Source organism: Lineus longissimus, chromosome 15, assembly GCF_910592395.1.
Source record: "Lineus longissimus chromosome 15, tnLinLong1.2, whole genome shotgun sequence".
Lineage (NCBI taxonomy): Eukaryota > Metazoa > Nemertea > Pilidiophora > Heteronemertea > Lineidae > Lineus > Lineus longissimus.
Genome location: NC_088322.1, coordinates 14853227 through 14879433, shown reverse-complemented (window position 1 = coordinate 14879433; position 26207 = coordinate 14853227). Strand labels below are relative to the sequence as shown.

At 43.1% G+C, this 26207-nt stretch overlaps 1 protein-coding gene across 1 annotated transcript; it reads right to left on the bottom strand.

The window, feature by feature from the left end:
• LOC135499781 (dynein axonemal heavy chain 7-like) lies at nucleotides 1–26022 on the bottom strand. The gene is made up of 44 exons (XM_064790734.1): nucleotides 25853–26022; nucleotides 25331–25517; nucleotides 24833–24962; nucleotides 24537–24639; nucleotides 24091–24274; nucleotides 23759–23957; nucleotides 23171–23290; nucleotides 22753–22936; nucleotides 22263–22442; nucleotides 21798–21956; nucleotides 21426–21667; nucleotides 20835–21138; nucleotides 20427–20710; nucleotides 19867–20266; nucleotides 19550–19698; nucleotides 18998–19271; nucleotides 18673–18779; nucleotides 17597–18531; nucleotides 17041–17381; nucleotides 15346–16758; nucleotides 14943–15098; nucleotides 14486–14781; nucleotides 13741–14274; nucleotides 13377–13518; nucleotides 12791–13023; nucleotides 12486–12666; nucleotides 12111–12340; nucleotides 11565–11895; nucleotides 11026–11372; nucleotides 10513–10879; nucleotides 10078–10241; nucleotides 9786–9939; nucleotides 9312–9637; nucleotides 8788–9199; nucleotides 8319–8564; nucleotides 7905–8174; nucleotides 7205–7567; nucleotides 6777–6938; nucleotides 6325–6510; nucleotides 5550–5687; nucleotides 3181–3411; nucleotides 2511–2841; nucleotides 2121–2224; nucleotides 1–1667 (listed from the first exon to the last, which is right to left on the bottom strand). The coding sequence occupies exons 1-44, from the start codon at nucleotides 25871–25873 to the stop codon at nucleotides 1461–1463; spliced, it is 12027 nt and encodes a 4008-aa protein (XP_064646804.1). The 5' UTR covers nucleotides 25874–26022; the 3' UTR covers nucleotides 1–1460.
• Between the last annotated feature and the right edge of the window lie 185 nt (nucleotides 26023–26207).

The following is a 26207-nucleotide window of genomic DNA, read 5'->3' as shown; positions in this document are numbered from 1 at the left end:
TTTTCTAAATATATTCACTGTTGCATTTCACAAAAAATAGTAGTTACAATACAATGTACATGGAATGATCATACAGCAAGACTGAACAGTCCCACCCAGATGGCTGGGCAATTTACTGTAAAATCGACTAGGAGCCAATGCTCCTTGTGTCAAAAACAGGTGGATCATAAAGGATGGTACTGAAAAAAGATTCCATTTTCTTGCTTTATTGTTAATCAAATATGATCATCATTGGTTACTCAGACAAACTAATAATTCCTATTTACATAATGACGTGTGTATATGAAATCTCTTGACTATAACAAAATATCAAACAAACAAAAGCAGATAAATAATTTCAAATATTAGTACAAGATTTGACCAATAGAGATCACTGTACAAGTGGCGCCACTAGTGGCACTGGAGGGAATCATTGTTAGCTTATCACAGATTTTCAAGAAAGGTTCAAACCCGAGTCTATTTCAACTTAACCTGACCTTAATTCTTTGTGTGGTAATGATTGTGCCAAGTTAGCTGCAAACACATTGAAACTATTCCCTAAAAGTGCAATCAAAAATAAAGAAAGGAATGATACATGTAGAAAATCTTCAGCAGTTCTAAATGTGAAAATAGGACGGTTTGAAATTATCACAGTAGTTCACACAAACTGGACGGAAATGAATGATATTTATTGGAGATGTTTGCCAATATTAATCAAAACATAATGTGATCCTATCACCAATCAGAAAGTGGACTGGTACTCATAGCAACATTTGATTTTTCTGGATAGAAGATTATAATGATGAAGTAACTGTCACTGTATACTATTAAGCCATGCAGTTTTCACATTGAAACGATATTTTGACAACAACTCGTAGAAAAACGAAGGATCCTTCAATAATAAGGATAACTATGCATAGTTAGGCCCGATGTAAATGAACCTCTTGCACATATTTTCTTCAATGGTGGTTCGAGATGGTAGGTTTTGGCACTTCTAAAACGCTTTGCTGCCCAAGAAACAGAAACAGAAAACTGAAACTAACGAGTCTAATGATGAATCTTGAGTTAACACATCAGTATCTTAACCATGGGAGTTGCAAAGGATACCTGCACTTATCACAGCAGTAAAGTATGTCTGAACCAGACAGTTTCTGGTATACCCTAGCATGAATTCAGCCAAACTTACAAACCACGTATGCAGAGCTCCCAATGTACTCCGCATACAAAACACAAAAACTTTCCTGGTCAAGTAAATAACTCTTTATACACAAGTTTATTTACATAAATAATCTTACAACATCTTGCAAAATAAATATATTTGAATAAATTTTCTGGTAGGTAGCACTCTGAATAGCAAAAGTTACTGTCATGACAGTTCTAACTAATAAATGTCAGGAAAAATTGTGCTCAAATTTTCTTTGTAATTTTCAACGTCATGAAATATTGTCCTCAACGTTGCATATTATCGTAGTTTCAATATTCTAATCATCGAGCTGACATAGCAATGCCACGCTTCGTCGAATCCAATGCTCGGATGGTTTGTCCGAGGGTAGCAGCATCGAGATGACAAAGTTAGTGGAGTGACCGGTCGTGGAGAGTGTGCCTCGTCTTTCACTGGTCTTGTAGACGGGCGAGATATACGTCTGGCGTTTGGCAATCTCTTCTTTCTTGCACGGCTTGATCCAGATCTGGAATAGACAAGTTCGATGATTATAATTTCATATTGGGAAAGCTGTGCTTGTCAGCTTAAAGCTAAAACACAAATGGAGTAATGGTTGTGACAGTGTCCTCATGACGATCCCAATAGGACGTTGAATCTTGCGGTTCATTGCGACAAGTCCCGAGGACACTAGTGCACTTCGACTGTTGAAAACCTCTTCACATGGGTTTCTTCTCATGTCCTGAATAACGAAATCACATCTCTCAGAGGGGACAGTCTAATAAATGTCTGTGATCATGACTCTGAGGAGCGTCTCCTCACTGGAGGAGATAGTCTTTGTCAATTGAAATGGAAACTTTAGAAGATCCCAACAAGACTTTCACACAGACATTCATCTGATCTTTATCTTACTTTATGGTGGGGTCACATTACTGCTCCTACAATCTTCTTTTCAATACAAGAATTGGGGAGTTCAACCTACCACAGGCACCGTGTCATTGAGAACCTTTGGATGTTGTTCAGCCAGCTTTCGTGTCTTCCTGTCCCAGCGAGCACCGTCCAAGAACAAGCCCTTGATGTAGGCACCTGAAAATGAGATAAAGTAACATTTTACAATTCATTGAGTACTTTTTTACTGTCTCTAGGTTAGAGGCAACTGTCAGAGTATCTTTTTGTGTATATTGGGTACTCATTCATCAAAGTTTGACATCTTTTATCATTACAACCCAAAATTTCACTACATTTGTATGCAAAAGTGAAACAGCACTTCCGGTTATCCATTTCCCCAGTCAGTGCACATGTAGACTTTAATCAAAATTTATTATCAAAGTAACTTCAGCAGGTGATTTAAGTGTAAAAATAGCTTCCATACCATCATCTGGTGGTTCTCTGTATTCCTTGTCGTCCATCACATCGTAATCAAACGTCAGCAGATCAATGGGGATTGTGTATTTCCTGGCGTAATTCTGCTGGACGCCGGTCAAGAACGCCTGCGTGAAGTAGAAGCCAGAGACCCAGAAAGTGGTGGGCGCTTCATTCTCGTACCAATCCTGTAAGAACTTGAGCCTGGCCAAGAAGTCAGTGACGTAACTTCCAAGTGGTTTGAGAGACGGGTATGACTTCTTCATCCAGAGGCCGGGGATCTTGGACTTCATGATGCTGTACACAACCTCCTCTAGATCAGAAGACATCACAACAAGACCCTGTAAGAGATGAGGGCATTCATAATTACGTGTTGTTTACTTACTCTGGATTAAGCTCACCTGTACATTGTATAATGCATTTTACAACAGTTCTGCATTGCAGGCCAACTAATTCTGACTTTGACTTGGTTGCTTTTGAAAAATAGGAGAGCTCAGGTACAAAGAAACTTAGTTTTTCATCGCATTCAAAGCGTGATGCAGTCAAAGTACAGTGATTAACCCGAGGTCACAAGTGACGTGTCAGCTATCAGACCTATAATGTTGGGATTAAGACCCCACCAACACCTTAACCTCCAGTCATGTCACATATGTTACATAAACGGCCAATGGATGACAAACCTTGAGAGCCTTCCTGATGTTCTGCAGACTCGATCTAATTGTGATGAGCAGACGATTAAACCTCGTCATCTCCTGCACAAGGACCGTGTTCATACTCTGTTTGTACGAGGTTGGGAAGCGACGCATCACCGCGTCGATGTCGAAATTCGGAGGCAGACGGACTAAGATGTCTCCAGCAGCTTCGTCCACAACATCGTCACTTGATTTTCCTCCACCCTCGGCAGCACGGGCCTGGAATGAAGAGGTAAGAGTTGCCATGAATATGGACATGGATATTTGTGATTCATTGAAATGTTTGTCATAGTCCCAATGTCAGCACTCTTATGATAGGAACTCAGTGAATGCAATGATAGAATGAAGGATGACAATGCACTTTATGCCTACAGCCCGCCTGTATAGGGGCCAAATTTCATACTTCAAAAGACATTATTCCAGGGATATCTCAAGCTCTGACTATCACTCATTGGATTCCACGCTGGGCCCGTTGTAAATCCTGAGGTGAGCCATGTGTCTTTAAAGTTCAACACTGAGCTCTCAAAGAACTTGTCTCTTTCTAATCCACACATGCAAGAGAATCACACGTCTGTACAGAACAGAATAATGTACAGCTATACACATTATATACAATGTTGATGTTACAACTATAAAGTTGACATATTCCTAACAGTAAGTTATTGGTTGGGAGTTGCTGGTCTATCAAATTCCTGTCCTAAAATAGGCTATGTACAGTCAAAAACCCTCCACCATCAAGACTCTTAGTCTTACTATAGCCACAGATGCAAACATCCTTCTTTCAAGTACAATGTTGATATCAACGATGATACTTGAAAGAAAAGTATGTTTCAATGAAATTGAAACAGACGATATTTGAAAAACAATATGAAAAGAAATGTGTGCTTGATGTAACTTGATGATGTTGTAAATCTGCCTGAGAATGATGCATAAAGCTAAAGAGAGGAGATTGCTACCAACTTTTTGATGAAATGGGAAAGGTCATCACTATAACAGGCCAGGGTCAAGAAGAGAAAGAGTTGACTTTCTATCAGAGTCATGTTTGCCCTCTGGCGTTTGAGTCGGACTTCATTGGTCAAGGAGATTTTCAGCTATGACAGAAAAAGATTAGGGCGACAGAATTAACTGAAATTCAAAAGAAAATTCTAGGTCGCGGAGGATTAATTTCAGGAAGTCTCGTCCCTCTGAAAAGGCCACAGCCTCTTGAAGTTGAAGAGGGAAACTGTAGGATTAATATTGTGGGGGGGGGGGGGGGAAGATGGGGGGGGGGGGCAAACGGATTGATTAGGTACCTGGAATAAATTGGGTTTAGATGCTTCTCTACTTGTCAACTACTTCTACTATATTCATTTCACCCAAATTCTGACAGTGACCTGTACATTCTGCACAGAAAACCATGCAGAACTTTCAGGTTTCAACGGCAAGGTTAGGGTGAAATGACTTAAACCATCACCACAAAGCACGGGGACCTTTTTTACACGGGATATTGCAGCTTTGCAGATATTCATCCCAGCCCAGGGAAGAGGTTACTTGGTTTTGCATGCCTGTTTCTCTTGAATATGATGTACAGGGTTTTTATACACTTCATTTTAACCCTCCATGCAGGTATTGTCCAAGGAAAGGTAGCCATATTTGTGACTTGACTGGCATGCATGGTGGGGACAATGAGCCATGGGTCCATGAGCTATGGGATCAATACAGTGTGCACTTCTATGGAGGGAGAGTGGAGGATTGCTGGGTTGCAGAAGATTGTATTTCAAGAAACAGATGGCATAGTGGTAAAACTTAAATGGTTCAAAAGTTTCAAAAGGTTCAATGGAACATGTCCAATCGAGGACATCAGTTAAGTCATACAAAAAAGGATTGCCAAACTTTTCATGAAATACATATCATCAAAGACCCTGCTCTAAAAACCTAAGATGCCTATATTCGAAACCTTACCCGTTTCTGTGTTGGGTCATAAGATTGACCGCGCGTGATGTGTCATGAATGCAGTGACATGGCAACAAGAACAAAAATCAACACAAAAACTTATTAATTATGATCATTAAAATCTAAGAAAACAAGTTATTGTGAAATTAGCAGAACTCGAAACACGTTAAGTCCTTCTCCAACATAAAATACCAACTTTAAAAAATTTGACAATGAATAAAACCTATGCAATAAGTTATCTACCGGGTATCGATACAGATTCAGCCAGTAACTGACTAAATTTGTTTGGCCCACAAAATAAAACATTATAATTAGGCCAAAACACAGCTAAGGCAGTTAGATTGATCAGACAATGAAAAATAGCTTTTGGCCAAAGGACGCCTACTGATGATGTTAACGATGACATTTTTGAACTCGACACTGACCTGTGTGAGCAAGATGCTGTCGAAGAGGACGCCAGTCTCCTTCTGGTCCTTGGTGATGTCAGCATTCTGGTGCAGGCCAAAGACGGTTGGCGATGTGTTGAGCGGGAACGTCTTGGTATACTCGATGTAACTGTCGTACTAGAGAAATGAACGAAAGGTGAGGCTGAGTGATGCATGCAGAACTGAAAGTAGGCTACCAGATTGAAGCAGACAGCCTAAACTGAAAAAAAAAAATCATGTCTTTCAATATATCTTTTGCCAACACAAATCTTGTAAATAGTGCTGATGTGTCATCATTATTCTGTGATTTTTACATGCAACATTTGTCAAGTGAACATCTTTCCATGAAGGTGTGATCAAACAATTCCTGGGCAAAAAATTTAAGTGTTGAACGATCAGTCACGTGAGACCTAATATTAGTAACAGGGATTGTGAACACAGTGAAAACATTCATGAAATATAAACCATCGTACCATACCTTGTCTTCACTGATGGCAATAATCACATCAAATGAATGTAGTTCATGAGATACATTTCATTAGAACAAGAATAGTTAGCTGGGATATTTCTGCATTATTGCATCCTTACAATATGTATAGGGCGGTCAGTCTTCAAAAATGAGTTCAAACAACTCAGCCATTGGAAAAAAGATACATCCCATGATCTGCAATTTCCAAGATTCATCGAAAGTTAGGAGGATTTTTATGAATCTTCAGGGGACTACGACATAAAACGGGATCTTTTTTATACAAATACAAGTGAATTAGTAACTTACATCACCAGTAGGGGGCGCATAGTAGAGACCACTCTCATCGAATTTGTAGTCCTGGTCTTCCACAATAGGTTTACAGTAGAACATGTTGAGGATGCTATGGAGGCAGCGTCTGTCCCAGTCGTCCGTCACCCGGCCACCGTAGTTACATTCTCCAGTCAGGTAGCGCAGGGCATCATATTGTATTTCCTAGAGGAGAGAATGGAACTCATTGCTTGAAATCATTAATGCACTTCGAAGCCCATAGCTAGCGCTGTTATGAGACTCCTAATTTCTGATTGCTGTAGCATAAACTGTGTCATATGAAGTGAAGTGGTTAAATTCTCAGGTGATTTGGGCAATCTTTGTCAACAACGCCACCAATGAGGTGTGGAAAGAGAGAAACTTTGACACAGATGAACGACTTTGCTCTTGAAACCCCTCACTGCACTGCAGCAGCTGGGTCATAAACTTACATCATACTGGTTGAAAAACATGGCCAACTGACGGACGCTGATACGCAAATCTGTCTCGTTGAACTCGTAGGGGATGTTCCAACCGATTGGTCCAAACTTCCTCCTCTCCTGAACGTAGGCATGGAAGAAGCAAAGACCGTACAACATCTTCTTGAAGGGTTCCTGGAAATAGGATACAAAAACATTCTAACAACCTCGAATGTAACGCAGCCTTGATTTGCTGGCCCTTTCAGCATAGGCACCGGGTACAACCAAACTCAGTTTACATCTCAATCAGAGCCAGAGGCCCAGCCAATCAAAGTAAAGTAACTTGCCAAAGATCACAATCGGAGAATAGTGTCAGAGTTGGATATCCAACCAAAAATAAAGACAATGTCACATAATGGTCAAAAATCTTCCGAAGCAGTCATCAGACATTATCAACTCACATGATTTTTAACTCCATTGAAGAACTCAGGATCCGAGGTCGGATCGCTGAGATACGACCGCATGATGTTGAATCGTAGACCTTTCGGCGGCTCGTTGGTCATCTTGACGCCATTTTGTAAGATGGCCACTGGGAAGAAACTCGTCGGGTAACTGGTCAGCCAGAGACGGAAATCAGGATGTGTGCCGTCCGGGTTGAATTCCTCGCAGACTTTCTCGAGAGTTGGCATCCAGGAGGGAGCCAAGTGACAGTTCTGGAGTAAGACCCATGTCCCTTCCTTGATTCCTCTCTCAATCATCTTCATGGCGATAGGACCCTGGCCCTGTCCGAGGGAGAGCGAGTCAAACTTCGCGCCACCAAAACCCTGGAAAGTAAGGTGCATATTATAACACGGTGTATAGCAATAGGCAGGACATCTTTCTCTGACCAAATAGGTTTCCACCGCTGTATAAGGTTTCCTCCTACATTATATGACACGATTGTCAAATATTGTTTGTGGAGCTCATAATTCACCAGTTGATGCTCAATTCTAATATCAATTCCAACAAACCTTATTGAGGAAATGTACATGGTTTTGTCCTGACACAAGCAGAACCTTTAGAAAGGACTGATCAAGAACATTCCAGTAAGCTTTCCTGGCATCAGGTTTTGTTAGTTCGGCACACTTGGCAGGAGAAGGCACCAGGAAGTGTTCCACTCACCATATCATCAGCAAACTTGAGTAAGGCAGCAGCAGGATCGGCACCAGGGGACAGGATGAAGATCAGTGGAGCGCAGCAGTGAGAATCGTTGAACGACCCAGGCAAATCAAACGGTGGAGGCTCGATGAATTTCTTGCCTATTTTGTGTGTGATGAATTCCTGGGCGGTCGGTAGAATCTTGTCCGCCCTCAGGCATCTGATGACCAGCATTCGCTGGAATTCTCCAAGTCTTTCCTGCCATTCGCCGGGGAATACTTCCTCTTGAGGTTCCTGTTCAAAAGTAACAGTCAAAAGCTATAGTTTCTGATCAAACCTTTGACGACGTCGACGAGCCGGGAGAAATCAACAGATCTCTTGGTGTCGATGAAATCGAATTTTTATGATTATGATTTGTAACGTTGTAATCTTCCTCACCATGGCATCATAAACCTGCTTCCACTGCTCCTTGTAATTGATGAACTTCTTTCTCATGCCGTTGAACTTGGGCAACTCGTCCAGACGACAGACCTCGTCCCAGGACTTTGGGAGAAGCCAGGCGGTGGGGTTGGTGTGTGGGTTGTCAAGGCCGATACCTCCGGTCAGGAGGAAGCGCCATTCCTCTTCGTCGACTTCTTTGTTGTGTTTCAGCATGTTCACGCACAGGATGAACGAGAAGAGAAGCTGTCAAAGAAGATCATACTCAATTGTTGAAAATTGCGACATTTATTCAGATTCCATTACGTCTTGGTAAAAGAAGGAAATCTGACTTGAGTTCATAACTGAGGTTTAGCGATATACGTGTAACTACAACACCAATCGTTCTACCACCGAGAAAGGCCCCCTCCCATCTTCATACAGCTGTGTTTTCAAATAATAACCCAGGATATCATTGCCATCTGTTTACCTTATCTTTCTCAAACAATGACCGACACACGTTACAATACAGCGAGTACGTGAAATGATCCTTCAACGACTGCAGACGCTCTCCCATGTTCTCAGACTTCTCCGCATTCTCGATCGACATGATAAACAAGTTGATGAACCACGTCAGTGAGTACTGGTACATGGGATCAATATTTGCCAAGTCAGCAATGGAGAAGAACAAGATAGTAGAATGGATCGCGATCGGTTTGTAACCTGCACGAGTCTCGTCAATTTTCTTCTCGGTTGTCTCGGCGATTTCTTGTTTCTCTGAGATTTCATTTGAGAGAACCTTGGAGGATGAGAGGACTTTGATGGCACGCTCGTCTTCGAGGATGTTGCCCTCGGATGAGGATAGAACCTCCAGGATCTTGTCCTCAATCTCCTTCAGTTGTCTGGAAAGAGATAACGAGTATTACTATAAGCTCTTTAAACTGCCCCACACGAGATGGGGATGCAGGGTTGAAAGAGTAACAACTTTTCTGCAAGATTCAATCAAATTCTTACCTCTTATTCTCAGCACTCTGAATAATCAAAGCATTCTTCTCCTCCTCAAGTTCCGGACGCTCCTTGGCCACGACGATACCCAACAACTGATCCTCCAAACCCTCCGGTGTGATCATGAAATTCAACAGCGTCACTTTGACGGAGGTTTCAGGCAGGTAGTGTGGGTTTCGTAGCTTTGTTGTCATGTAGAAGCGGAAGTCCATGGAATACTCGATGGTGGAGTCACCCAGACGAATACATATGCTGCCACCTTGCTTGAACGTCTGCTTGAGCAGGAGGGGCTCCAGAAGGGGATCCAACTCCTCTGCTACATTCTCTAGAAGAACCTAGAAAGGAGAATGGAGAATTTGGTCATAGATGTTTGGCCCAGAGATCTGAGAAACAGCCAATCTCATCCTTTGAAGAAAAAAAATAAAGAATAGGAAATGACCACAACCACCCTACAGATAAGGTTTTCCAGTGTACCACACTTACTGGTGTTCCAAACTGAATACAGTTCTCGAGCGTCCTCACAAAGTCACCATCGCTGAGTTTGACGACATGAAGGTTGTTTGCCTTCTCCATGTTTTTCACCCACTTGTTTGCCTGGCCTTGAGGATCAATCATCAGGGGCCAGCGACGGGCGTTACTGAAACATAATGAGGTGAATTAGTATTGGGGCACGCAATGGGCAAATGTCATTCGTAAATTAATTTTTTGCTCCAACTGTTGTGGAGAATAACGGATGTCACAGGAATAAACACGGTAACAGAGGAAGAATATGTACCTGATGATGATGCCGTTGTCAACTGAGAAGCTGTCAGTGGGCAGACCAGCAATATTCCACGCCCGGATCAGGACAGGGTCACCAAGAGTTACAATCAACGAGAACTCGGGCGAACACGGGATCTGGATGTCACGAGTGGCTTTAATCCATTCTTGAATTTGATCCTGAAAGGACAATTCGATCATAGATACATTTATGGACAAGACAGGGTCAGTAAGATTCAAATAGGAATCATTCCTTGAAAGACTCTGCCATCTTGGCAGCCAACCTGGGTCCCTTGTGTTGGAGTGCAGTTTGGTGATGACAATAATTACGGATTCCACACTGTTATCGACGTCAGCATATAATTACTGCCCTTCAAAAGTGATGTCACTGCACAAGCTTTATAGTCACTTCCACATCCATTGTCCTTGATAATGTAAAAGCGTAACTCACCTGTCTGAAAGCCGAAGTGAACGCCCCGAGGTAAGCGACAAGCCCAGATGAGATGAGGACATCACCGGTCAGATTGATATATTTGATTCCAAGCTGTTTTGCCGACTCTGACCACCTGGCACGCTCACCACCAAGACCGCCAATCAGCTGTTCAGCACGATCCAACTTCTTCGTACAAAGGTCCACCTGGTCCTCTAACTCGACCTTCCTCTGCTTATTGGATTCAAGCTTCGTCTCGAGTGCGGCAAGCTTTTCTTGGACCTCACGGAGGCTGGCACGTTTCTTTTCCAACGAGGCCATGGCGACAGCCAGTTCACTCTCAGCAGCCTTCAGGGCAATCTTCTTCGGTGCAACAACTTTGGCAACCCTAGAAGAAGCAAAAGAATACAGAAATTCTGTTCACAAGATAACACAACATCAAGCACAAAGGGAGCCCCAACACAAGGTTGTGCCGAACACGTCAAAGTGTACAAGATATGTTTGCCAATAAATAAATACAAAAGATTAACTCACAAGTCATAAGACTCCATCGCTCGCACCCAGCGGCACAGACCTTCACAGGCGGTGGAGGCCACCTTGACTTTATCAGGATCAAAGTCCGGATTTGTGACGTATTTGGTACGAATCTGTTTGATAGCTGGAGCGGGAATGTTGTCCTTGTCGAAGTTGACCAGTGATTCCAAGAACTTCATGTCGCCAAGGACTTTCTTTGATGGGCCCCAGTAATCCTCGATCTTCTTTCCAGAACCGCTTGGATCCGGTACACGATCTGGTTTGACTCCCTTTAGGACGCAGATTGACTCCATAACGAGACGAACGCCGTTGGGTGGCGATTTCATTGTTTTGACGATCGTAATATCCTGGAAGAAATACATGCATCATAAGATTAAGAACAAGCTCTTTTATGATTGCTTAACAGTTTCGTCCACAAAGAAAGTACAACACACAACTTGAAAGAACAGATAAGCATCAGAAATCAGAAAGTTTGATTCTTGCTACTCCAACCGTTGGATTTCATAGCTCGTATGTGCTGTACTTTAATGTTCACTTACGTTTGATGTGAGAGTGTTCAGCGCCGCCAGAGCGGCATTCAAGATTGGCATCGCCTCAGCTAGATCACCGTCGCACTCATCCTTGATGGCTTGGGCCGCCTTGGCTTGTTCACTGGCAACTGCCTCATCAGCCTTGACGACCTTCTCGACCTTTGCCACCTCGATGGACTCTCGTTCAATCACAATCATAATCTCATCGACTTCTTTTCCCGCCTGGACCAGCTGCGGCTGGAGATCGGTCAGCTCCTGCTGCATGACCGACACCTGAGATTGGGCCGATTCTAGTTTCTCCAGACCCACTTCGTACCGACGCTTCTGCTTCATAACTTCACTGGAAATGGACAGAAAGTGGGATTTTTAATCTGCAATTATCTAAAAAGTGTGGGCAATTGTACCATTCAAGATTACCAGGACCAAGCTTGGTAGGGAAGAATGTGTCAAGGGGGAAATTTCTCCTTAGATTATCACCTGACACAACTGAATGAAACAGTGACTTGAACTTTTCAACTACGCTTCTGTGACTACCGTGGGAGAAAATAAACTCACCCTCGCTTTTTCTCAAGAAGAGATTTAAAAGTACTGATCAATTCTAGGTACGAGGTTGGTGTGACATAGTTGTGTCGCTCTAACTCTAGGTGATAGCGCTCCGAGAGGTCACGTGTACTTGTGTGGAAGTATTTACAGACAGCTATGCAACCAGCACGGACTTCGTTGGAGAGTTCAACATCTTCCAAGAAACGGCTAGCGACGGCCTCCAAAGCATCTTCTGGCCAAGACTGAAAAAAATGAACAGAAGTGTTGAAAGCTTTCAAATTAAATTCCTTGAGAGTTTGTTGACATATCTAGCAAAGACTCAAACACTTTTGAAAGACTCAGAGGTGACTCTGTTGTTTTCTTCCATTTCTACATCACATGACCTACCTGGAACCAATCAATGGTACAGCAGTTAATCAGCGACGGGAACTTCCTGAGACGGTTACGGAACGCGTCTCCGATGGGACTCATGGCCAGCACGATGTGGAGCTGGTCACGCACACGTTGGACAAACAGGTTAAAGAGCGAGACGGGCGTGCCGTCGGTCTGTTTGGTCTTGTCACGTTGTCTGCAAGACAAAGATGTTGAAGAATTGAATCACGAAGTATGTGCATGGTCATCGAGAAAGAAAGCATGATGAAAGATCAAACAAGTTAGAGTGTATTGATTTGTCCGAGGCTATTATCACCTACCTGTCTATCTGTCGCATCTTCTCACAAATCTCCTGCTTCTCATCCAGTGGATAGATATTCGGCACTTCACCGGCGTTCAGTAGATTATTGATGTCTTCAAGGAACGACTCTTGTTTGATTTGCGTGTCGGCGAATAGGAAGACGGCATGCTGGTCCGTCTCGGCCGCCTTGCGCATGATGTGCTTCAGATCCTCATGCCACTCAATTGTGCTGTAACTTTTACTCAGCTCAACCTGGAGAAGAAGCCATTTCAACTTGCTTCAATACTTTAAAGCAACTCTACGGTGTTTTCTCCTCAACGGTGAAAGCCTTTGTTTCCTAACTGAAGGAATTCAATGAATGAACTCTTTGATCTTACTTACAATGCCACTGGCAAAGATGAGGGCGATTGGACACTTACAGTGGAAAGCTTACTTCAGAAGAAGTGGTGGAACTTCATATAGCTGATATAGCCAACATAGACCGATCACTATGGCCTAGTGGTCACAGTCTCTACTTCGTGAACAGAAGGTTAAAGGTTTGAGCCCTGGTTCTGCAACACTGCTTCACCTTCGCACAACCTTGATCGATTGACTCTCGTACTCACCTGATAAATATCATAATCAGACATATGAGCGGCCAATCTTGTCAATGACTGACGTCCAGAACCACCGACACCGACCAGGAGGGCGTGGCTACGTGGCACTTTGATAATACGGGAGATCCTCGAGACGTGCTCAATAGCAAATCTGAAATATGGAAGCAAAACATCCGGTAAGGGGATGTTACTGATGGTTTTCTTACTAAGTAACTCATCTTTAGACGAGTTTTTCTCAAAATAAAAAGTTAAACAAATGGTGGGTTCCCACATCCATTTCAATCATTTCTCAAGTGACCGGCAAGTGTCACATCATTTTAAAGGTAATTCTACTAATTGGGTTGCTAAGGGACCAATGCTCAAGGAAACTTACCTAAACAACACCAAGTTCATTGGCTTCTTACTCAAGTTGTTAAACTCGTCCAAATATCCCTCGACAACATGTCGCAACGACTCCATCTCACGTACTTCAATATAATCGTTCTTATCCGATTTAGGATTGGAAAAATCGCAATAGACCATGCTACGCATGTCGTCCTCCGTAACCTTTCCGTCGTTATCAAAATCAAGATGGATGAAAAGTTGATCGTAGTCTTCTCTAAACTCCTTCTTTACGGTATCCCGGACGTAATCATACAGCCATTTACGATCACCATCGTCGACGAGACGATCGTAGTAGACGCGGTAAACCTCGTGCACCCACAGACGTTTCATCGCCGTCGGGTCCTCCATGGTCTCGGGCGTGGAGAGGAGAATGCCACCGATGACTCGGCTGAAGTCTCGCAGGTTGAAGAGATAGTGTGACTTGGCGGGTGTCGGGAGGAGATTCTGCATGGCGCCTTTGTAGACATCCAATGTGCCCATGACAGTCTGGTCGATGCATGGTTTGAACTCATTGGCAAAGCCCCTGGAGAGAGAAATTACATGAAGAATAGGATAGGAGAGAGATATAAACCAGGTTTTAGTAAGAGCAGAGCGGGAGGGTGTGTGGCATGGGCCCTGAGAAGTTCCTCTGGAATCCAATGATTTAGTCATTTGGACAAAAATCACAGCTGGTGCCATGGAACAAGCAAACAAGAACAAAAGAAGAAGAAACAAGATGAAGAGAACACACTTACTTGGTAGAGATGTGCCATTCCATGATGCTTCGGAAGATAGTGATCATGGTGTCATCGCTGAACTCATTAATGGTGACCGTGTTAAAATGGCGGAGGAAACGTGGTGTGATTGGGTTACGGCCGCCACCAGGGGGACCCATCGCGGCCAGAACTTGAATGTCAATGAGCTTGATCATGGTGGTGTCTTTGAGATCATACCAGTTCCAATGGTCAAGCCACTGGCGGATCAACTCGATCGGAGGCTGGGCACCGTATGTCTCACGGATGGGCATGTTCAAGTCATCTATGAAGACAACCTGCAGGGAAAAGATATGTTAAACATTGAAGGCAATAACCACAGTCCGTTTTAGTCTAGCCAATTTGAGTCCACCATAGTTTTCATAAGAGTGGAGGGGGGGGGTCATGCAATACCCTTCAACAATCGTTTCACAATAATTCCAATCTATTCCATACTCACGGCTTTCTTTCCCAGCGGTGGTCCATACACTCCCTTGCGTCTCTTGTCCAGTTTTGACATGATGATATTCTGTGTCTGGTTGGCACTCGTCTGAGCCGAGAAGTTGATGATGTTTGGTTTGTAGGCCTCCTTGTCAAGTTGGTGGAGCAGATAGTCCTGAAGACAACATGAAGTATTGAATCAGTTTGGTAGGAGTATGACATGTTTGAAGGTAAGACTAGAAGAAACTGGCATCGCATTCATGACACCATCTCTGTCAGCCAGTCAAGAGTTGGATTACATGGTACACAAAACCTTGCACACAGCGTTGAATGAATGTCACATTTGGCGTATAAGGTGGATCTTGGCAGCCAAAAACCAGAAACAGACAAAAAATATCCCCTCAACACAGAATGTGACTTACCCCAATGTAGACACTCTTGCCAGTACCAGTGGGACCAACGAACAGGGTTGATTTCTGATGCGTGACCAGAATGTTCATCAAGTACGTGTATCTGACGGTATCCATGGTCGGTACGATGATCTCATTGAAGGCAGCATCTTTCTGAATCGGAGGGGAATCTGCCAAGGCTTCCGACCACAGCTCCCAGCGCCCCATGCCCTCTTTGATGAACTTGTAGTCATAGACAGAGCCCTCTTTTGGTAATGGTACGGTGTATGGTTTGGCGGGTGGTTCCACGAGTGACGGCAGGCTCAGTTTGATCCTCGTGTCCTCAGTCATTCCTCCTTCATACAACTCACGGATGAGCGGGTCGAATTTCAGGCGGCTGTCTTCAGTGCTGCTGCCACCTATTGACCAGGTCAAGGCGAAGATGAAGATTCCTTCCAACCAGGCGATGGTCTCGCGGTCTTCCATCTGTGCGATCTTAGCTTCATCATGGTACTCATCCATCAAACAATCCATAATGTTCATCAGTGACTTGACCACATTGGTATCGTTGGTGGGTGACAACTCTTTCACTCCACCCTTTCTAATCAACTGGATGCAGGCATCGCAAAAGCGCTCAAACATTTCGTTGATTGTCGTCTTGTGTAAGTCAGTCAGAGACTCAGGGAGGGTGTTCATCCAGGATTTCACAACCGGGCGCCAGCCAAGAGAGGAGGGCTCCATGTAGATCATACCACAACGGGACACGGTAGCTGGGGATGCCACTTCCAAATCCATGGGCTCGAACATCAAGTTGGTTGTGTTGGCCAACTGGATAATCTCACCGCTCATCAGACATAATTTCTTGTTATCGTCGAGGACGGTGTTCATGTTTTCGATCCAGATGGCGTCGACCGGGCCGTCAAAGATCAGCCACTTCCTGTCAGGCGTCTGCGACGATGCGAATGCACGGTAAGAAACAGCCAGGATACCATCCGACCACTCGTGGGAGACCGGGTCAAACTGCCCGTACAACTGGCCCATCGTGATTGACTTGGGGTTGATGACTGTGATCTGGACCTTGTTCTCTTCCAGTAGGCCCTTCTCATGGATATCACCCAAGGCCTTAGCAAGGACACGGTACGCCGTCGTCTTGCCTCCAAACGGCTCACCGACAATCATGAAGCCGTGACGTACGATCATCATCTCGTAAATCTGTTGGATCTTCTCCAAGAAGAAATTGGTACACTGCAGATTCATCTTCTGGCAGTTCTCGATGACAGCCTCGTTTAGGACCTCGTAATCAGGAGTGGGGAGTTTGATCCCGGGGAACAAATCTGACGTGATACCACTGAACAGTGGCAAGTCATGGCTCAAGAATTTTGGCAAGTTGACGTCAATGATGGACCTCAACATCAAGATGTCTTCATTCTCTTCAGGGTATTTCAGCTGAAAGTAATGATAAATCATGCTTATACTGGGAGGTTATATTTCCCTTCACTCAGAGAAAAGGTTTCCACAACTGATAACGCTGATATTGTTTATCCTGACAACGCTACAGGTAAGATCTCAAGGGGATTTCTGTCATTTTAGACTTGGGCAAAAGCATGACACAATATCAGTCTTCAAATGGCAGACTTATTACAAGGTTTCATGGCAACAACTCCCCACTAACTGGATATCTGTATCTGGGCGATGTCCGGTGGGCCAAACCTTGACCTTTGAACCTACCTTGAGATTGCCAGCAGCAGTCAACACAGACTTGACAGCTCTCATACCGTAATCGTAATGGTGCTGGGACGACAACTGTTCAGAGCAAAGACGGTAGGTAGCGACGATCTTGACGGACAACGGGCGGGCGCTGACGAAACCACAGGAGTACAAGACGATCTCAGCAATCATGGCGTAATCTGGCACCATCATGGCGACTGTACGGAAGAGAGCTTTCAAGTTGTCGGGAAGCTCAGAGCGACCAGCGTAACCGGGATTCATGGTGATGAAGACGGAGCACGTTGGGTCGAGATGGATCTCTGTTCCCTCGAAGAGCATGGTGTCTGCACCAGCATTGATTCCTGGAATTTTAGTAAGAAATCATTTGAAATGGACATGACATTTTCACGACAGAGCTATGAAATTGATTGAGTTCAGCAGCAAGTAATGCTTAACTCAACATATATGAATGCCATACTGCCCATGAAACAATTGTCAACTCTGTGGAAAAGATAGGCGATTACAACTTCTGAAGATTACCTGACCATCAAAATCTAAAACAAATGCTGAGACTCACCTCTCTGGATAGTAAGAATCTGTTGAGCCACCACAGACAACACCTCCAGATCAATACGGTTGAACTCATCAAAGCAAGACCAAGCGCCGCATGACGCGAGACCTTTGAAGAACTTTCCCAGGGCGATGTAATCAAGACCATCGGAGCAGTTGAAGACGACACACTGTTTGGCAACAGCTTTGGCCAAATCTTTGGTTGTTTCAGTCTTTCCGGTTCCAGCAGGGCCCTCCGGTGCACCACCCAAGTGGAGGTGAAGAGCTCCGAATAGCGTCCTGTAACATCTGTCAGTGAGCGGTGTGATAACAAGACGACCTGAATTGCCAAGGTACTCGTAGCCGTACTTCAGCATGGAGTTGATCATCCTTGTCACCATCTGGTCCTCCTCCCAGTAGTATCGCATCTGACTCAACCACTCGAAGTCCTCCTCAGACGAGACCTTCATATCGACCAGCTTCACCAACACATCACGTGCGTGGACGTCCAGAACGATCAACGCCTGCAACGTGGTACGATTCTGCTTGGACAACTTTCCACGGACCAATGCGACAATTTCGTCAATCTGGCTGTTATTCACAGTCAAATATTCCTCCATGGCTGTCTGTCCTTCACGGATTGACTTATGAACATAATCCGTCCAGTATTTCTGTGAGACGCACAGCACGGCTTGACCAGGCCATTGTTTGACCCAGTCTCCTCGTGGGGTCTTCTGATACGCATCCAGAGACTCGCCGATGACCTTGTGAAGTGACGAAATCATGTCTATCTCCAGTTCCAGCAGCCATTTCTCAACCTGGCCACGAGCCTTGGATGTCGAGATGACATCCTTCAGCTCCACCATCTCATCTTCACTACTCTTCATGTGCGTGATATCCAGGATGTCAGTGAATTCTAACTTGGCGATACCTTCGAAGCACTTCTTCAAATGGGGCTGTACTCTAAAAACAGAAATCAAATTAGGTAAGACTATGGGTCATTACAAAGGGTAGAAACTGAGCTACTTATTGCTTAGGTTTTTCACCACACAATCAAAGGACAATTGTATAATTTAGCAAAACCATGACGACCATGAAATTTACCTGGTTGGATCCTTGGTCTCGGAGAGAATCTCGAGCAACTCGTCGTTGGACAGGAAGAAGAATCGTGGGAAATAGAGACGCTTCTTCTCCAGGTAGTCATTCAGACCCTAAAAATAATAACAGGGAAATATCTTTGTGATTTGAAAAAAAAATTCTGAAAAAAAAATTTTCATGATTTTTTGTATTTTGGGGAATTTATACGAATTTTCATACAGTTTTTCCAATTGTAAACTTTTTTTCAAAATTTTTTTTTTTTCCAGATCGAGATTTTTTCATACAAATCGGAGAAAATAAAATGCCTTGAGAATTAGGCGGATAACAGTACCTTCTGGATCAACTCCAAGAGCTCGTTTGATTTCTTCAACTTCTCCAACATCTTGTCAATGTTGGTAACCGTCAGCACACGGGGATCAACAACCGCCTGCTTCATAATATCCCGCCAATTCTTATCGACGGTGGTGAAGCGTCGGCCCTCCTCGGGCATCTGGGCCATGATGTCGGGTGAGCTGAAGATGGGCTCAAGGTAGAGCCAAGTCGCTTGGACTTTGAGCCACTCGTCAAGAATGTCTTGGACAAGAGTCAGCTTTGATTCCCATTCCCTAAAAAAGTGGAGAGGTGTTGATTAAACCAGAGAAGCATTTGGTCACAGTTTAGAAAGTACTGCAGATCCAAGCTCTTGATTGGAAACAATGCTTACAGCAATACCATGCTGTGATACTATGTTTATGGCTTTAAGCAGGCCAATGTGGGCTTCACAGCACCCTCGATATTGTTTTCGTTTGTTGTATAGAAGTCTACAATGTACCTATACTTTCAACTTGAGCACCAATCATAACACGGTAATTTTGCCCGCGGCTGAAAATCTTGTATAACTCACTTCATCTCTTGTTCAAATGGCTTGATGAAGGGCGATCCTCTCATGGTCTGTGTCTTCACGATGTGATCGTCTAACAACAGCTGGATGTCATCGATGGAGGAGAGGATGTGTGTCCCAGTCTCGCGGTACGGGATCATCGTGAACTCAATCTGGAAGTGAAATGGCTCATTGGTAAACATTTGAAGTGCGACTTCCTAACTCACTATTATGAGCTTCTCAACACGGTTTTAAAATTGGGGAGAAGATCCTGACTCGCAAAAGAAAACACCATGGGGCAAAGTGAAAGAGATTTTACTCAGAACACAAACAAAACGTACCGGATCCCACTCTATTTTCATCTTCTCCATGGCCTTCTCGAGTGAGTACTCCTTACTTGCAGCCTCACTGATTCCCTCAAACTTGGCAATGTACGACTCAAGATTCATGTCGACGATCTTAGACAAGCAGGTGTCTTCATCCGGTTTGAGTGGATACCCGACAATCTCGGAGATTTGATCCCAATGGCGGTCACGGAGACCGGGATTGAACAGTGTCTGCACCAACGGAAGATGATCCTTGAACTCCTCAACCTTGGATTTGACCCTTGCAGCGATCTTTTTCGACGTCGGCACATTCTCAAAGCCCTTCTCAAGTTTGTATAGTGCACGCCACATGTTGCCCACTTCTTGATCAACGGTGTCAGGGTCCACTTCAATCATCGGTCCATCCATCCATTGTCTGGTAAAAGGAGAACATTATCAGGAACATGAACGCAAAAATGTATTGAGGCCACGTCTGGTTTTGTTTGGTTCCTTTTGGAAAGCTCTGTGTCCTTTACTAGGCAACCAATATCGACACTCACCATCAATTAGTCAAAAATGATGAAAATGCAACTCACTTGTACTTTTGGTTGAATTCCACAGTCAACTCATAAAGGTTCAGGAATGGTTTCAGGGTATTGATGGTGGACTGTCGTCCCGGGTACGCTGTTGTCTGCCAACCAAACGCCTCCTCCTCCGCATTGAACGCCTCAATCTTATCAGCAGCGATCTGCAGCTTGTTGTCGAGGGCCTGTGCTTTCTTCAGGTAGCGCTGGATCTCGTTCATGTCGCCGAAGCTCTGGAATTCCTCCACCTGTTTGTTGTAGCCTTCGAGCTCTTCAGCGAAACGCTCGCGTTTGTACTGTAATGAGGATAAATATGTCAACTGATTGTCTCGCACAGAGTTAGAGAATAACATTGAGTCCTGAGGTCAGGATGGAGGTTACAGGTGACAATCATAAACAATCAAGAAATATGTTTCGTACCTTCAAGGCGTCTTCATACTGCGACTTCTTCTCCGACATGATCACCCTGTGTTCCTCAAAAATGGCCGGCATCCGTCCGTTCCACATGAATGTGTCGCAGTTGAGTCGCATCTCGGCCGGCGAGAAAGACGCAAAGTCGACCAAGAAGGCTAATCTGTCCTTGGCCTCGGAGAGTCGGTTCTCCAGCTCAAAGATTGTCTTACTTTCGACTGTTTTGATGAAGACTTGTAGCTCCATGAGATGTTCAGTATTGGCTGGGGTGGTGAGTGCCTTCTCGGCAATGGCGTCATAGTCATTGCATAGACTGAAAGAGATGGAAAAACAATTGAATAAAACTGATGAAAGATTTCAACTGATAAACACCTCTTTTAGAAAACATGATGAACTTTTCCTCCCAAGTCTAAGATGTCTCGGTTTTCACTCAGGTAAATGACTCAATTGCTATAGATCTGAAGCAGAAGTTCAGTCCATGAAACTGAACAAGCATTACACACCAACCAAACCCAAAAACAGACATGTTTTCTAGATCCGACTTTTCTGTTTTCTGCTTTCATTTTCCTAAAAAAGTAAATTTATTTCAAAAAGGCTTACGCTTTGTTTGCTTCCTGGTGGTCCTTGGACATCCTTGTGAGCAGACGTGTGCAGAGGGCGTCTGCTCTCTTGGACAGAGCCCGGATCAGCTCATCGCAGTGCACCTCAAACATACCCAGACGCTTCACCTTGATTGAGTTGTACGAAATCTCATCGATGAGTTTGTGATATTTTTTCACCTCTTTGGCGTATTCCTCGAAAGTGTGTTGCTCAAGGAGGAACTGCTCGACGTCGCTGTCAGCCTGAAGGAATGGAAAGTTTCATTTTTAAATATTTTTGACAAAAACGATGATTATCAAACAACTTTTACTGAAAAGTTACAGAAAACAAGAGGGAAATGACGTAAATTTTAACTTTTACAGTGAAACGTACCTGTTTTGAGATGAGGAATTCGTATTTATCATAGAGTTTGGCGTGTTCAATCGGGCCGACACTTTCCTTCTGCACGATCTCATGAATCTGTTCCTTGTGACACTCGACGATGTTTTCCAGAATGATCGGCTTCAGTGATGACTTGGCTTTGTTGCCGCTCTGCAAATTGACAATTTATTTACAATTAAACAATAAGATATGAAAGAGGGCCAGTTTTCACAAACTGTCAACCTTTGTTCTTGAATAATTGTCAAAGTGATCTAAAATTCCATGGCGGTTGTGGAGTACTTCAGCAGTGCAAATCATGTATACTAAGTACAACGAATACAGAACTTTCACAGTCCTCATGACTTTGAGTACAACTTGGTGTCTGTGTGTGCAAGTACACATCAGAATGTTAGTCAATCAGAACAGTTTCAGGTACTGGTAAGGAATTTTCTGTTTGAACTTGGCAACTTGACTCACCCATTCCGAGTATAACTTTGTCTCTACACGTGGTACGATGCTAGCCGCCTTGATTATCACATCGTAAACATTCAGGAGAACAATCTCAAAGTCGTTGAAGTCAGGTTCATACTTTATTTGAGTGTTATCGAGAATCAGGCGCAGGACGAATCCGGAGTGTTCATACGCTCGTGTGGATGTCTGAAAACAATGCAATTGGGTCAAGTCAAAGAAAAGATACAGTAAGTAAGACACTAACGACTGTGGCCCTCTTTCTAGCCGAATTCCTTCTTGACTCAATTTCTTCCTCTACTCATAATTTTTTTGGGTTTCAGTGCTTCTATCATCCATTCTTCCACAATGACATGTAATGTTTGGGCCCTACCCTTGATGATAGATGAAGACAGGCCACATGTTGTCACTTGACCATTTTTGACTTAACTCAAAACCTACAACTCTCAAAATCGTAACAACTCTCAAAGAAAAACTGACGAATAAAATCATGACTTACTGGAGGTTGGCAAAGCAGGTCAGTGTAATCGTCCATTGAGTTCAGAATGAGGCTCTGAAGCTGCTCCGTCATGACTGTAGAGGCACAGTTAAAGAACGACTCGAGTTTTGCCTGGTCGTGGTTGCTCGGTACCTGCTTTCTCTTGTTGCCTTGGTAGAAGATATTCTGTACTTCAGGAAACCACCTGCAAAATAAGATCATTTATTTATTTTTGAAATTGTTTTCAAGGGAATAAGAGCTACGTGTATAAAATAATGAGTAAATATAGTATTTGATTTGTAAATATTTGCAAAATATTCTTTGGAAATATTGAATATAAATGGTTCAATGTCCCGGCGTGGGGAATCTAAGTAACTGTAAAATCCAGAGTAACTCTCTCTCAAAGATAATTCATCTGATTTAAACAAATAAGACTAACTTTTTGAGAAGTTTTTCCTTTGCTGCGTCTATATGTCTCATGATCAGGTTTTGGAACAACGAGAGTTCCATGGACTCACGACGCTGGTGGAACTCATCATCATCAACAAAGCGCAATTTGCTGCAAAAAAGACAAGGCGTACATGTAATACACAAAAAGAACAGATTTCAAATAATCTGTCTACATCATTCTGAACCAAATATTTATTCATAAATCATACCCAACACTGAAAAAGACTTAGTTTGAAAAAACTTCTGATTTACTCTTATACAAGTTTCTTGGCAATAGTCCAGATTTGATTTATCACATGATGACTTACAGTTTATCCAATATTCTATTGAGGTCACTCATTTTTCATTTTATTTATGCCGGAGTTCCTCTATTGAATCAAAGGAGAGTTTAGACTTACATACTTCCCAGTTTTAAGTGTGGTGAAAGCATATACCATCATTTTGCAAGCCTAGTAATATTTTTAGTTTTACCATTGGAAAATGTAGCTATCAACAGAAAAAATGGTAGCGAAATTCGAAGATATATTTTAGTGAACAAGTAAAAGGAATAAGGTTTACAATAAGTAACATTTCATACTTGAAAGACTGATGCCAGAGGTCCAGCACCTGGTTCATGCAGGGATTGGTCACATGTAAGTTTTGTTGGATGCGGAAGTTGGCGTCCAAGTAGGACTTGTTCCATGGTTTGGGTACGACAGCCAGCTCTGCTCTGTGTGGAGGTAACTCAATGTCTTTTGCGTCTTCTTTCTCACGTGGATCACGCAGAACAAAATCAACTGAAATTTAAAAATTCATGACTGCAGCAACTTCAGAATGCCATAGAAATCAAAGGACTGAAGTAATTTCATTATCTTCATTTGGCACAAAGTTAACAAGTAACTTGTTTTCGTCCAGAGCATTCAAACTTACCAATAGCCTTCTTTACACTGAGCAGATAATCTTCTCTCATTTCATCTGAGAGATTTTCTATTGTTTCAGCATGGCCGTCTTTGAGAAGTGTCGGCACCAGACGTAGGACATTCTCGAGCCACGAGTCCTCCATTGGGGCAACATGCTCTGTGTCGATGCCATTGTGGATGTAGTAGTAGTACCGCTGAAAGAAATGTTCAGAATGTTTGAAAATGCTCGAACCTAGATGAGAATTTAAAATTAGTGAATTTAGTTTTACCTGTAGTATGGTTATTAAAGACACTGTTTCCAAACAGAAGCAAGACAACTCAGGCAGATGTTTAACCTATCACATCGTGACCTGACTGATGGAGACAGTGAATGTTACCACCCAACTGCATCAATTTCAAGCAATGCTTGATTGACAGATGAGTTTGACGCCTTGAATCATTTCTATCTCATCTTACCAGAATGTCTTTTTCCGCAGCACTTGGAGAGCCAGTTCTCGAGAGGGGCGGTAATTCACCATCTACAGAAGCTGGTCTGGGAGAAGGAGCTTGTTCTTCTTGCCTGAAAAAAGTAGTCATTTGAATTAAAAAATTAGTGAACTGAAATTGATGCATTTGGCCTAATTTTTGTTGCCGCTGAATGAAGCATCAGACTGAATAAACAACTGACAGAGGAGCACATATGGGTTAAGCACAAAAACTGCTCAGCACACTCTTACGACTTTTAGGACAAAGCACCAAATTATTAAACTTACATAATAATGTCCACTAGTGCCTTCCTAAAGTTTTCTCTGTCTTTCTTTGGATGAGTGAAGCCACTTCCCACACCATTGGCAGCACCGGCATCCACTGTTTTCTTGGAGCCACGCTTTTTCTTTGGCTCTCCTGAAAATATGAATTAGTCATGTAAATAAGTTCAGAACCTCATGGAATGTTTTTCTTAGCAAGGATATGAACTCTTGACACAGATTTAGGACACTTTCATCTTGAAAGTCCTTTCTCAATAAAGAGATGAAACAGTGGAACATCAGTTTAGTGTCGCAAACCCCAAAATGCCCAAAAAGGGGGCCATTGCCTCACTTTCGTTTAGTGGGCTTGAACTTTGATCCCCTCTCCATATATAAAGTGTACTCTAATGAAAAGAAAAGCCACCATACATATGTATTCCTAAGTTTTTTAATCAACTTATCAGGAAACTTACTGCAATGAAAAACAATGGCAATACCACGATCTCCGACTATAAGCCAACTTACTTGCAGTGAGTTCTGAGACAAGATCAATACCATTCTGATCATCATCATCCCCTGGGCGGCCAGTGAGAAGGAAAGCTGGCTGGTTCTGCTGCCAAGCTGGCTTGCTCCTCTTCGATGGCATCACAGGGAGGAACTTGGTGGGATCATCTGTACCCTTGCCCCTGCTTCCCCCAGGGCGAGGGGTTGACTGGAGATGGAACAGTAAATAATGATCAAATAAGAAGCGACAATGATTAATAGGCCTAGGCCTCTGTAACCCTGGTATGGTATTAGAATATTGTAATCATAATTGTTCATGATCATGTTCATGTACGAACATCATTCAATACAAATGCATTACAAAACACACCCGCGACAAGAAATGACCATTTTGACATGAACTCTGTTGACTGCTGTGATTTGTGTTAGGCCTATTAGGCCTAGGGTCTAGGCGTATGTGTACTGGAACTGACGTTGGACCGTTGGTTATGACAATTAATTGACATGTATTGTAGGCCTAGCGTCTAGCGATGACTTTCTCACCTGCGAGTGTATATCTGTCATTATCACAGCATTGAATCAATATCGCATTTCGTTTCACACTATCTATGCTACAAATAGAACAATAGAAAAGCGCTAAAGTCACGCTAGAAACTTGTAACTTGTGAATAAATAAAAGTTTTTTGATGCAGAAACAGTCCAATATGGCGTAGTTGCTTGATGTTGCTAAGCAACCTCGTTCCCAAATCTGATGTGTTATTGAGAAGATTTAGATGTAATAACATTATATTTGATATCAAATTCTTGATTTCAGCAATAAATTACTTTAAATGTTGTTATCTTTGATACTTTTGTTCAAATCCATGCTATTTTGACAAAAGCAATTTTATTTTCGGAT

Excerpts from the sequence above, each read along its gene's own strand:
- LOC135499781 (XM_064790734.1), bottom strand. The coding sequence starts at position 25,873 with ATGACAGATATACACTCGCAG. Across the intron at positions 13,024-13,376 it reads CTGATTATGATATTTATCAG|GTTGAGCTGAGTAAAAGTTA; the intron begins GTGAGTACGAGA and ends CTTCTTCTCCAG. Across the intron at positions 12,667-12,790 it reads AAGATGCGACAGATAGACAG|ACAACGTGACAAGACCAAAC; the intron begins GTAGGTGATAAT and ends TTTGTCTTGCAG.